The sequence below is a fragment of the Nestor notabilis genome, unplaced genomic scaffold (assembly GCF_000696875.1).
Source record: "Nestor notabilis isolate BGI_N333 unplaced genomic scaffold, ASM69687v1 scaffold24171, whole genome shotgun sequence".
Classification (NCBI taxonomy): Eukaryota; Metazoa; Chordata; class Aves; order Psittaciformes; family Psittacidae; genus Nestor; species Nestor notabilis.
The window spans coordinates 7,496-21,355 of NW_009915525.1; the positions used below are offsets into that span (position 1 = coordinate 7,496).

The following is a 13,860-nucleotide window of genomic DNA, read 5'->3' on the forward strand; positions in this document are numbered from 1 at the left end:
ATTATGATGAGAACATTATCAGTCTGCCAAACCTTAAACTCTGATATTCAGAACTGGAAAAAAATAAAACTGAGGGATTTTCTGCTTTTACTAAAATATTTCAGAATGTTTCTCATTTATCTCATAGCACTTACCAAACTGTTCTACTCAGTCAAAGAGGTTCTTATGCAGTAAAAACATTTGACTAAAGATTTCTGCAGATAGAAACTGAGAATATTTGTCTGTGCAAGAACAAAAAATTTTCTTTGAACAGGTCTATTTCAAGCTATTGTAAAAGGTATTAACAATGTAAAGAAAGTACCATAGCAAAAGAAAAATTGCTATTATTTCTGCCTTTCAGAAGCATCATTGATGCCTTATATCACATCTTTAAAAACCGCATAAGAAAACAGTGCATTTAAAGTGTCCTGTTTCACCTGTTACGTCTGTGTTTTATTTAGTATAGCTGGGTTTTGGTTTTGTTTTTTTTGTTTGGGCTTTTTTTTTCCTTTTTTTTTTTTTTTTTCCCCCGAGAATGAATTTCAGGATTATCTGTTAAATCAGACAAGGCATCTTGGGCTGAGTAACGAATTTGGTCCTTTGGAATCTGCACGTATTTTCACCTGGAAACACGCAAAGGTGGGATAATATATTTACAAAAAATAATCTGAGTTAAAAATATATCTGTATTAGCACTAGAATGCTATTTGGTTTCATGTATAGTGTCTTGTACACTAGGACTATTTTTCTTGCAGAGCATTTACTGTTTTGAGAACAGCAATCTTCAACAGTTAGGTATAACAATACTGAACAATTTGAACAATTGAAAAAGATATAAATCTTTGTAAATACCTTGAAATTCTAGCTTTGAGGTTTCAGAACTAGACTCTGTTGGCATTACATACTGACAGGAACACAATTATCTTTGAATCTGTAAGACTCCAGGAGTAAGGATGTATTTCATAATGCACTGCTTAAATTTAGTCTGAGATAGCATATTTGTGATTTTTTCTTTTTAGTAATGCCTAATAAGTTTTTTTAACTATATATCAGTTGGGTGGGATAAAAACTTTGGTGTATTCATAAAAGATGTCAAGGTGTCAAAGCACTTATTTTCTTTTTGAATACTGACAGTTTCTTTCTTCTAAAATATTTAGTACCTAGTAGCCTAGGAAATAGTGACAAGACACTGAACTATGTACAAAATAAAAATCCAGAAAAAAAAAGCCTCCAGAAAGTAGGATCACACATCGGTCTGGGTTAAGCCGCATTTCAGCATTGTAGACTATATAATTTTTTTATATAATTTTTAAATTTCATTTAAAAAGCTAGCAGTTGCCCCTTAATTTCACAAAGCTGTGACTCTGCCCTCTAAACCCTTGGTAAAGAAGACTAATAGAAATACTTGGCACACGTTGGTTACCTAAGGGAATAATAGAACTATTTGCTGTAGTCGTTTGGCAAAAGGACATAAACATATGGCTTTGGTTTATATTCAACACTGCCAGTTGTGCAAAGTTGCATGGATGAAGTATACAACAGCAGTGACAACTCAGAAATCAGAAGTGAGAATCAAAATAAATCATTCTCATTACAAAGCTACTCAAGCTTGCCTCCAATTTAAGGTTTGTTTTGTTTCTACATATTTTCAAGTAGTGACTTCAATATGAAAAACATGTACTTCTCAAAAATATGCATATCATTAAAACACACTATAAAATGCCAAATTGTTGATGATATATATGTGTTATAAACATGCTTTAAAGTTTGCATTCAGTAAATGTACTTACTTACTTTAATTCCCAAGGATGAATATATCTGAACCAATTATTTACATGTTATTCAACTTTCACCTAGAGAAATTAAGAATGACATCATGTAAACTGAAGGAAAAGTTTCAAAAATAAAGATGAGATGACTCCTTGGTTAAGAATAATTAAAATCACCAAAAAAGGCATATTTTTAGTAATAGTATTCAAGAACACCTAGTGTGCAAATATTTTTTCTCTTTTCTGGACATCAACATGTTGTGAATAGAAAGATGAACAAGAAACAACTATGGCACAAGCAATGTTCCTAAAAATTTTGTGTTTGGATTTTGGATTTTTTTACTGCTAGTAATCAGAATTTATAAGCTTTATCTAGAAGTTGCTTTATGTGTACTTTGCATTTCTTTTTTCATACCGTAGTTCTCAGCCTGCCATCAATACTTTGTATTAAAAAAACCCATCATATAGTGAAAGATGCAGTCAGCACATGCATATAGAGACAACCAAATGATGCTGCATACTTCTGGACAGGCTATAGGAAATGTTCTTGTTTTCAGATTTATTTCAAAAAATCTTGTTCTTTATGACATATTCTATGTGTTAGATTCTTAAATGAGATATTGAAAAGAAACATTGCCAAAAGCACTGGAAAGCTTCCTCTGAGGTTATTATTTATTGTAGGCAGAGGCACACACAGTGTTGCGTCACCCTAGGACACAGTAGACCACAAACCTGTTTGAAGTGTTTAGCAGTGTCTGACTTCAACTTCGCAATTTGGGACTTCAGGATGGATTTGTGTGCCTTAAAAATCATCAAGCTATGGGGTCTTTATGGCTAAGTTCATTAGTCTAGTGACAGATGTTGTTGTTGCCGCTATGCAAACATAAGTAGTTTATAAATTAAAAATAGTAAAGGTATGCTTTTTTTAGACCTCTCAAAATCAGTTAAACTTCGTCATAGAGAAATAAGTTGATGGCCAACTGAATTTTGAAAATAAGATGTAAATTTTAGTTGGAAAATCACATCAAAATGTCCGCTTTTGTGCTCCTTACCTCTAGATAAACTGGTGATTTCTTTTCCTCTAGCTAGTTGTGCAAAAGGAAATAGACTGCCACACCAGCAGTGTGAAACCCTCTCCAATGAAGTCGTGTTTGTATAAACATTACAATAAAACTTAGAAAGTGAACTGCTCTTATATTAGCTCTTTCTGGGAGATGCATTTCAATTTTACCTATGTCAGTAGCACCAGCCTTCCCAAGTCATAGTTTATTTATTTCACAGTGATGATGTGATGTGCTTTAAAACTATCTTACCAAGACAGTAGTATCAATTTAGGTTTTGAAATTCAAAATTAAAAATGTGCAAGTAAACTAAAATAGTTGCTATTATTATTATTGATACTATTATAATTTATTGCATATGCCCTATTTTCAGCTGTTAGTCATATTCTTGGATCCCATTATAATATCAGTACATGCACATGTGCACAGATAGACTCCAGGCACAGAAAAAACAAACTCAGAGCCAAATCCTGATTCTTTCACTCAGGGAAGTATTTCCAGGTGCTGCTCTCGAGCCTGCTGACTGCAGTGGCATGGTACAAACAGAAGAAGTAGCATTTGGTTTCTGCAGCCAGGAACTCTGAAACAGTTTGCTCAGAAAGTATGATTGCTGTTATTCCACCAGTAAGTTCATCTGGGGAAACATGAATACCCTGTAGCAGTCACACAGCAAGTTACTCCACTTTGAATTTGTGGTAGCGTTGGTGACTCAGTCAATTTTCTAGTTATCGACTTACCCTGAAGTCCCAACCACTATTGAAGGAAAGGTGGAGGGAGGATCAAATTGAAATTCATGAAGTCAAACAGAAAGCATTCATAAACTTAGGGACATTTGTTGGAACATGCTTTCAGAAAATACTTCAACTTCAACATCCTCAGTAAATTTCCAAATCACAGAAACAGGGCACAACTGAAGCAATTCTAAGGCATACATGTATTTCTTAGCCTGCTTCCTAATGATTTGGGACTGCATAGCTGCCACCCCTCTGTTGCTGTGTTTCTGACTGTATCTCCCATTAATTCCTTTTGAGTCTATTAGCTAGTTTCAAATAATTTTTAAAAGAAAATGTTTAGATGGTTTTCAAACCTATCAAATCGGAGAATGTAGGTATATAACACCAAGATAAAGTGGAATTAATTCCGCTATTCACTTGTCATTTTTGTGAAGCTTGCCCTTAAGAAATAAGCACTATAAGTCCCAATAAGATTTTCCTGGCAAGGACTTAGATATTATCCCAATAGTCCTGGTGGTTACAAGAATTAGTAGTGTGCAAAGATTTTGTGCAGACATGGCCATTCTATTTCTCTCTTACGGCTTCTTTTTTCAAGACAGTGTATGTGCCGGGAGGCCTGACCATCCCCAGCTTTGAAAGCATGAAGCACCTTCCAGAATTCATCCAGTCTTTACAGTACACAGCAGTAATAAGATACGCCTCTCAAATTAACACCTTGATAACAATTACCTTTAAAACTTTGGATGGAATTTCTCGGAGTGTAATTTTTTTGTTGTTGCACGGGTGATTTAAAAGTTTGAATACTTCTTGCTAACCGTCTGTGGTTGTAATTTAATGTAAAACAATTACTATGTAGATAAAAATCAGAAGTAAGAAACTCTGTTCATTTTTCAGTGTCTCTGAAAGAACTATGAAAACTTGAAGATATTACACTTAAATTTTGAGCAAGACAGGTCTTTTGGCTGACATACTTAAAAGATTTCACAGTTTTATTCCATCATGTGTAATTTTCAAGTTAATGCACTGGACTTTTTGTAAGTTGTTTTTTATGCAAGAGAGACATGATGATTATTTTAATGTGACATGGACCAGGCTAAATAGTCCTATAAATTTTTGGTTGCTTAAACATCTTTCATAGTTTCAAATTATTACAAGGAAAGAAAATCAATAGAAGAATCACCTGAATTGATTTTATTGTTGGTTTTCACTCATTGTGCAGTTTTTAAATATTCATCACAATGCACCATGCTATTTAGACCAAAGTAACTGCTGTTCAGTAGAAGCAGTGGACACTTTTTGTTTCATAATTAAAAGAACAGCACTGTGATTGGTGTGGTATTTATTATGAAATGATGACAAAGGAGTACCAGTGGTTTTAATAGTTTTAGCTTACAGGAGCTGTTGTTAATTTTGTCCGTAGAGTTGCAGGTGAAATAATGCACAGTGGATAAATAGTCTATATTGGTTTAACTGAACATAATATATAGTGTGTTCTGGAGTTGTTTGTCTCAATAGACTATAGTAATCAAAAGTAATGAACCTATTATGTGCAGGACCTTGGAGAGCATAGAATGGCAGTAAAAGTGTGGCACATAAAAGGTTTATTAAAGGAAATTAAAGTCCATCATTGCCACACCTGCTCCCCTATTATAAGTCTATGGCAGGTCAGTGCCTTCAATCACAACTCGGCATCAGAGAAGAGAGCCATGTTTCCCATTACCATTGCAGTCACATTGCAAAATCTCATTCTCCAGGTTTTAAGGATAGTAACAAGTAAAGGCTGCCATCAGCCTTACTACATAAACACAAACCACTTATGTTCCTTTCCTGCTAATAATCAACATTGGATGTAAATTTAAACAAAGAAAAGATATCATTGTCTGGCTTTGAGGTGCTTTTTGATCAATTTATATTTTCATTTTAGATATTGCTTATCTGTGTTCTAGAATTAGGCTTCTTCAAGTACATGAATACCCTTTTCAAATGCTTGTGTTCTCTTCTGAAAATAGGTATTTTTATTCCAGTAGTTGTATACAATGTGCAACCATATATAACAACAAACAGAAAAAAAACAGGGAATTAGAGAAACTCTTTTTCTCCCCTAGAAAGGCTGAATTTTCTTTTTCTTTCTCAGGCCAATTTTGTCATATTCTGCAATGTTCTTTCAGGTAGGACCTTCAAAATGTCTTAGTTATCTGAGTCACATAAAGCTAAAAATAAAGCATCCTCAGATTCTCAGACCCTTTAAATGGAAAAAGGCACAAACATTGCTTCTTGTATCTTCCCTCAGCAGGGCAAATCAGTTATGTTGATTCTCAGAAAGGAAAAGTGAAATAATAGAATCTTCTATTGACATTGTTTTTTATTTTGCAATCTTTTGCAGGGAAAAATGCAAGGCATAGGCAACTTCTGGTATCCACAGAATACATTTATCTATTGCCCAACACAGTTATACATATCAGATACTCATGTCTGCATTTGTTCCTGCATATTGATCTGCAGAAGCACATGGGAATTGCTTTGTCTACAGTAGGTTTGATGATCACCTTTTTATAAACAGAGAAAGTGAAATTCGAAGCAAAGATAGAAAGTAACATACTACCAGAGACTGAAGAAGAACTTCAGAGTTTTGTCTAGACAAAAATTCCTCATGAGAGAAACTTCCTCACATGAAAATTAAGAGTTACTTTTAGAAAGAAGAGGATCTTGCCTCCCTAGACATGGTCAAAATTATACCGTTGTACAATCTGTTGTATGTCACTGCAGCTCTCCACACTACAACATGAAATCTTAATCCCTTTGAATTTCAGGGGTTTGTAATAAAATCCATGGATTGAAAACCTGCCCCTACAATTATGGGTCTGGGCCAGATCCAAGACCAGAAGGTGCATATTTCCAGCACTGGTTTAGATGTAGCCAAAAGTGTCATGAGAACAGCTGATCTTGAAAGGTCTCTCTTACATCAGCTAGAAATCTTACAGCATCAGCCTACTTTTGTGGGAGTGGGGGTGGGGGTGGAGTTTTTGGTTGTTTGGTTTTGTTTTTTTTAATATGAAATACAAAACTGGACACTAAGTTCTCCTAAAACCTCATACAAATCTTTAACTGTCTCTGACCAAAACTTCTGTAAGAAAGAGCTGATTAAGTGGTGAAACATTTCAAAGCTATACATGCATATTCAAGCAAGAAGGTTTCACATTTTAAGGATGAAGTCGTCAGAAATGCAGGTTACAACACACCTATTAAGATATGCTTCAGGTGCAACAATAATGCAGAGTGCCTATAGGCACTGTGGCTTACTGGAACCTTTTCCTCCAGGAGGTGGAAGGTGAAAGCAGCACTCAGACAGCATTGCTGTTTCTAACCTTATACCTTCAGCTAACACCTGTAGACCTTGTCATTAAACCTTACAGAGTCACTCATAACCATCACTTTATTAAACAAATCTGTATCATTAAAGGTATCTCCTAGGTATTTACTAGATATTCACAGATGGCTTTTTATCTCTTTGACAAGATTAATAAGGCATGATTATTCTTCTTTCTATTACTGTCTAGCCTTTGAAAATGTGGAGAGGAAAAAAAAAAAAGCATTGGAGACTTTTTTTATCAATGGCAAAAAGAATGAATTAAAGACTTTGTGTTAATATTACAGATGGATGCAGATGGGGAAAATAAAAAGCTGCGCACACGCTCAAAAGGAACCAAGGGTGAGTTAGCAAGCACGTTCCACAACCCTGTGCCAAACACACTATGAAATATGACAGTTCCTGTGCATAGTCCCTAATGTGCAGTAACAGAGTATGTAGCTTCCTTAGTGTTGCTTTTCTAATCAAAGCAGGACACAGACTGCCAGTATTAAGAGGCACAATGTCATTAGCTATGGTTTAAAGAAAAGCAGAAAAAAATCTACTGTATGCTATTTTGAGTTATTTCTCAAAGAAAATAAAGGTTATGCTTTTTATTATGCAAACAAAGATTTTCCATACAGAATAAAGCCAGACAATATTGAATGGATGCTTTCAAAATAATTTATAAAAGTTTGTCTCAGCCATCTGAACGTTTTTATATCTATTGCCATTAATTATCTGTAAATTAGTTGCATAAATGGTCCAGAAGTAAATTTACTTTAATCAAAAGGTGCAGCTGTATGCAGCAGAGGAGAACCCTGTACTTTTTCTAAGTGCTGGGGCTCTTGTTTTGTTTTGCAAAGTTATAACATAGTTGTATTTCCCAGCTATTCCTCTCTTTTTCTAAGGAACAGATGGAAATGCAGTTCTGAGAGATAAACAGGCCGTTAATGATCTCAGCATCTGGAAAACATGATTGACTATCAACACAGCCCTTCCAGGAAAATAACTTTTTATTTTAATTCATAACACATTTTGTGACTCTTGATAATGAGTGAAAAATTGAGATACTTAAAAATAAATGTCAAAGTTTTGCCTGCCCTATGAACATTTTTGCTTATGACTGTTTTCAGAGGTTCAAAGCACCCATCATTCACATTGATTTTTATGTGAATTGTGCACTCTTAGCATTGTGTAAAACAGACCGATTTAACTCATTGTCACAACTCAGTAGTTCCGGATTGTTAATATCATGCCTTCAGCTTCAAGTTGTGGTCAGAATGAAAAATTAAAGTGTGGTTTGGCTTAGTTCTCTAGCTTCAAATTACCAAAGGGGTGAAAAGTGCTAGACTTCACTCAGGAAAAGACAGAGGAAGGAGGTGGGAGTGCCACAAACCACCTGCAGAAAATAGGATAAATACAGACAAGCCTTTCTAAAGAAACATAATCATTATACTATCAGTGTTTTGATACATCCCCAAGTAATGTTCTCTGAAATGAGTGTAAAATTCATATGGATTTCAAAAGTATCAGAACAAAGGACTTGAACAAAGTTATTGAATAAGGAAGTTATTCACACTTTAGCGTTAGAGCATACCTTCTCTGTTGGTTAGGGCTGTGAGTTAAAACAGTCTGGCTGGCTTAGCAGACTTTAGTTCTATTTAAAAAGGGATTCATACACTTTTCACTCAAAAACCTAACAACACATTTTTAGTACTAATGAAATGTCTTTGTATTTTTTTATACACATGCACACACAACTGTAGAAATCAGGAACATTTCCCAAGAATTGGGAACAATTGAAGTTCCCTGTGAGATGTGAGTAATCCTTAGAACCACCTGTTGGCTTTGTCAGTATGCTCTATATCCTTATGCATGTAGGTATCTCTAAACACTAGCCCTTGTCATTCCCAGATTTAATTAAAATTCAGAAAAAGCAGAGGTTTGCTCTTCTATTTTCAATAAAAACTGGTACTTTCTCTTTTATTTTTATTTTTGTTCCACTGAATATCATACTCCAGGTTTTATGCATCCTAAAATGGCTGAGATGTTCAGTTAATGTTTGCCACTAGTAGCTACAGTCCTGTGGTTAGCATGAAATAATCAGCTGTATTTTGATAGCCACTCCTCTGCCATCACAGACAGGGAGGTGCAAGGTTGCAGAAAGCACAAATCTAGAAGTGTAAACTAATTAATTGTTTCCTGCTTTTATTAACAGTTCAAGTGGACTCTATAGCTCAAGAGCTCAGGTAAGAACTCAAGTTGTTTATTTTTTTCAGTATTATTTTCTGATTATATTGATAAATTCATACCAATGGTATTGCTATAAAACAGAGAATCCAGCAAATAATGCATTATGTAAAGATTTAGCATAGATCTGAAAAAGAGTACTTGCTGCAGATTCACTTTTTAAGTATACTGAGAAAAAAGCAATGTTAGCAATAATTATGCAAACATAATCAAAAGTAATGTAAAGTGGGTAGAATTTGGGCATGCTGTCTTTATTTTCAGCTTGTGACAGGGCATAAAACAAGAGTGTGTTTTCTGATCAGTCTTCAGTCTTCTTTTTCGTGTGATAAGTATCATATCAAGTTCAACACCTGAACATTCGAAGATGTATTAACATTTAGAAGGTTTTTTTAGATGGCTTTTATAAATTTCATAGTCTCTGTAAAGTATTGTAAATCCTAAATGTACTAATGGCTCATTCTTTCTTAACTTGCTGAGGTTTCATATTTTATTGAAGTAGCAGACAGTACTTTTCAAAATTTGCAGAAAGCGTGACAGTCCATTCAAATCCGGAAATTGTAGAAGGATATTTCAGATCACGAATAATCTAGTAAAATTTTAACATTAGTACCTTAATCTTATTGGGTGCACCAACTCTTAATAACTGGTCCAAGAGCTTAGAACAAGCTCTGGAAAGACCAGCATATTATTCAGAACCACATCTTAAAAAAAGAGTATATATAATTAAATTCCAGTTTCCTCTGGGTCAAGTTCATTCTTCATGTCCCTCAAGAAAAAAATTCTTAGAGTTATTAATCAAAATTACAGTGGGTTACGACTGCTATATGAATACTGAAAATATTTGGCAGAAACTCTTAAGAATTTTTTTTAAATTAGTCTATTTTGCCTGCACTCACTTTCATCACTTCCTACTGAACTGCTTTCTTAACCAGAGCAGGTATGTGAAGTACATGCTTGTGGGTTTATTCATCTAGGGAACAGAAACTTCATCATGAGATTTATTTGACCAAAATGCCACTCTGTCTTAAGACAAGGCATGAAATAGTCACAGGAAGTTATCTGCAGTGAAGATATACGATATTTTATGGATTTTTTTAAATAATAAACCTGAGCAAATTATAAGCTTCTTGTAGATATTCCGTGAACAGAAGTGGAGGCTAACTTTTTGGATAAATTATTCATGGTGAGTCACTCATTCAGTTCTATTGTGAATCTCATTTTTCTGTACGGCTTCAGTTTCCTGAGATTTAGCACTTCTCCTTTTTCCCTGTGAACCCATAATTTATGCACCAGAAGGATGCATTAATCCGAAGAGGCAGTCATCCAAAATTGAGGATGGTCCATGTGTTCCTAAGAGAAAAATGTTTGAAAAATAGAGGATGTGCAAGTTTCTGCAACATCAGGGAAGCTGTAATTTATGCATTATCAATTACTATAGCTTTTCTCAAGCCATTTTGCTTTTCCTTGTGAAATACATGGTATCTTACGAACTGCTGTGTAATAGATTGTCAGAAGTGTGGACTACCTCCATAAGAATACATACATTGGTTTAAAATGGTGAGCTAAACAGCCAGAAAACCCATTGCGCAGTCATCAACTTGGTATCTGTAATTTCAATAGTACCAAATTCCATACTGGATATCTTCACAGTCAAGTGGCTTTACTGGCATAAAAGTCAGATGATCAACTTTTATGATCTATTTGTTTATGAAAAACTAGATGAAGAGAGGCAGGAAGAGGTCTTTTGGAAATACAGTCTATGAACTGAGTTCCTGTTACTCATACACAAATTATTGTGAAAAAATTACTGAATATTCCTCAAGAATTAAAGACTGAAATAGTCTGTTGTATTCCCTGGATACAGATATTGGAACCACTGTCTTTTCTGACCAAGGTTCTAAATGCTGCCTCGGCTGAGATATTTAAATCCACGCTTAATTAATTTCCCCTTTTCCCCTGGCTTATCATATCTGACAAAGCACTTTTGCACTCCTTATTGAGTTTCTGTTACAAAGTGCCTTGGGATACTTCTACATGAAAGGCACTACATAAGCTTACATGCTTATATTGTTTTATTATTAGTTTCATAACATTGATTAGTTCTAGAGCAATTGTTAGCCTTTTCTTATTCTGTAAGTTGTGTTTCACAAAAGTAGAAAATTAAATAAGTGAAAAGCAAAACAAAGAGTTGTATTCACAAATTAGACACAATAATGCATGAAAATGTCTCTTTTCTAAATTTCAGGGGTTGAATTCTTGCTTAATGGAATTCAATGTCAAAAAATCTATTGATTTCAAGAAAGCTGAGATTTCGCCCAGAAATCTGGCCAATGGTGTTGCTATCATCCTTCTTTTCTTGAAAATAGACCCATCTTTCTGCATAAAAAGTATATTTTCAGAAAAACATGACCTTAAGGGACAAATTGAGTTTTATTTTTTTTCTGTCTAGTAAAATAACTACAAATTCTCTTGCACTGCACTGAGTTTTCAGGGGACAGCATGTTTAGATATTGAGCACCTATATACAACTCCTTTTTAAGTGTCAAACTTGCACTTATTTCAAGTAATTATATGCTTTAAGGAACCCCAAATTTCAGTATCATATAAATAATATTCTTTACATATGATTATTAGTAATTCTGCTGCGTTATTAGTTCAGATTTATAAGACTTTAAGAATATCTACTGTATATGTTGTAGTGTTGAAGCATAATATGCTAAACTTAGTAAGTCCTTCAAAAGAGAATTGCCCTTTCAGTCTTAATTATTTACTTGTGAAAAGCATGGTTTAATTTTTCATTTAGGAATTTGTGCTGTGGTGATTTCATTGGTAGCTAAACTACCCACAGGAAGAGATGAACTTTTTATTACAACTTAAACATAGCAAAATGCTATGTGGTAGAAGTAAATACTGAAGACAAGGGATCTCTCTCCCATACATTCAAGTTTGAATCTGGCATCTTTTGGGCATAACAATTCTGTTGTATCTATCTTCTGCAAAAAGCAGAAAGAAGAGGTGTTCTCTTAGATGATTTAGTCATGGACCACTGAAAGGACCAGGACCTTCAGCTGTGTTCAGGATTAGAATGAAAACCAAAGGAAAGTGAAGAATATTGGTGTGATGTATTCTCATTACTGTGTTCCATTTAACAGATGGGATACAGTAAGATGAACCATCTGTAGGTTATGGAGTGGCATCTGGGTCAGACTATGGAAGAGCAAATTGAATTGATCCAAGCAAGGGAGTACAAAAGCATAGATCAATTTGACTAAGTCTGTATCTGAACAGAAAGTGTACCTTTTCTGGGTTAGATACAGGTGGAACCAAGTCTTTCTGGTTTATGTCACTAATGATTAATGAAGACTCTACAAGGTACTGGTGTTTCAACTCATGGAGAATAGTCCTGCTCTTTGGTGTGAATAGTTACACTTCCTTTAGTCTCTGTAGTGCTGGATCACTTTTTCAAAAGGACTGTTTCTTCAAAAGTAAAGAAAGTTATTTTTTATCTGGAACTCTTGTTCCAGATGTTGTGAAACATTTTAGATATTCAAATAATTTGAATTATTCAGTGTGAATATATAGAGATATGAGTATCTTGAATGTTTTAAAAGAGAGAGAAGTAATCGAGCAGAGCTAGAGCTGTCTGGATGTGTCTTTGATAGAAGGAGTAATTGGACATGTCACCCCTTGCTGCTGTCTCGGTTAGGAGGCTGAGAAACCAGCAAAACAACCCTGCTGAAGTATTTCAGAAGGGTTACGTTACTAAAATGTATTCTTAAACTTTATCCAAAATGTTTGAGAGGTATGTTGATATAAGTAACAGTATTGACAGCATACTAAAAATAATTTTACTAACTGAAGTAGTTATTACTAATTCTACATTCTGCTAATGAAAGTAGTTATTATTTATTCTACAGTTATATGTTTCTAATTATATCTGAACTCTTGTTTCAGACAGTAATGTACTGAAGGTAGACAGTTTAGAAGATGATTTGGCCACTCAGGAATCATTCATGCATAGCTGCATTTAGAAAGGAATGATTCATTGGTGATTCTTTTTCTGAGCTTCATAAAATAAGGAGGTTTTTAACAAGTATTTGTATGAATACAAAGCAATAGCCTGGCAGATGACCTGAGAAAGAGGTGAAAGCAGTACTTAGATGATGGAAGAAATGAGCACAAGAAACAAAATCATACAAAAAGGCTCAAAGATTTTCCTCAGTAAGAATTGAGATTACAATTGATTTGTTAGATATCACTTTCACAGTACTCTTATCCCACAGCACTGCTTAAAAACGAGATAGAGACTGAGAAACCTGTTTGTTCCTAGCCTGCATTTGGAAAAATCTTCAGGTTTGTCCTTTGGACTTGGCTTCTGTTTCCACAGGAGTTGGTCATAGACTGATTTTCTGGAAACTGCTGGCAAAATGCACGTTTGTCATAATCCTGAATAAGCACGTTTGGAATAAAACTGAGGTGGACTCTGGCATTTCCTGGTGACTCATCTGTCTCCCACTGGCAGAGATTGTGGGACCCTTGCCGTCTTCCATGTTCTTTGTGGAGAGAAGTGTGTCCCTGAGTCCAAGTAGACTTAGTAGTAAATGATAAATGAAGACAGTCAATAGTTATATCTAATGCTAGGAGATTCTGGGTTTGTGTAGGCATATCTGACCTTGACAAAAAGCCTTTTTTTGTAATTGAAGATTACGTGTTGCCAG

The 13,860-nt window shown here is 34.7% G+C and overlaps 1 protein-coding gene across 1 annotated transcript in view; it reads left to right on the top strand.

Annotated features, from left to right (window-relative positions):
• Nucleotides 1-513: 513 nt before the first annotated feature.
• The window catches only part of ST18 (suppression of tumorigenicity 18, zinc finger), a gene marked incomplete at its 5' end in the record, with an annotated part of 71,893 nt that continues 58,546 nt past the window's right edge, over nt 514-13,860 (top strand). Inside the window, 3 exons of the mRNA XM_010024193.1 lie at nt 514-618; nt 7,198-7,252; nt 9,111-9,141. Of these exons, the coding sequence (XP_010022495.1) occupies nt 514-618; nt 7,198-7,252; nt 9,111-9,141 (191 nt within the window). The remainder of the gene's footprint in view (nt 619-7,197; nt 7,253-9,110; nt 9,142-13,860) is intronic.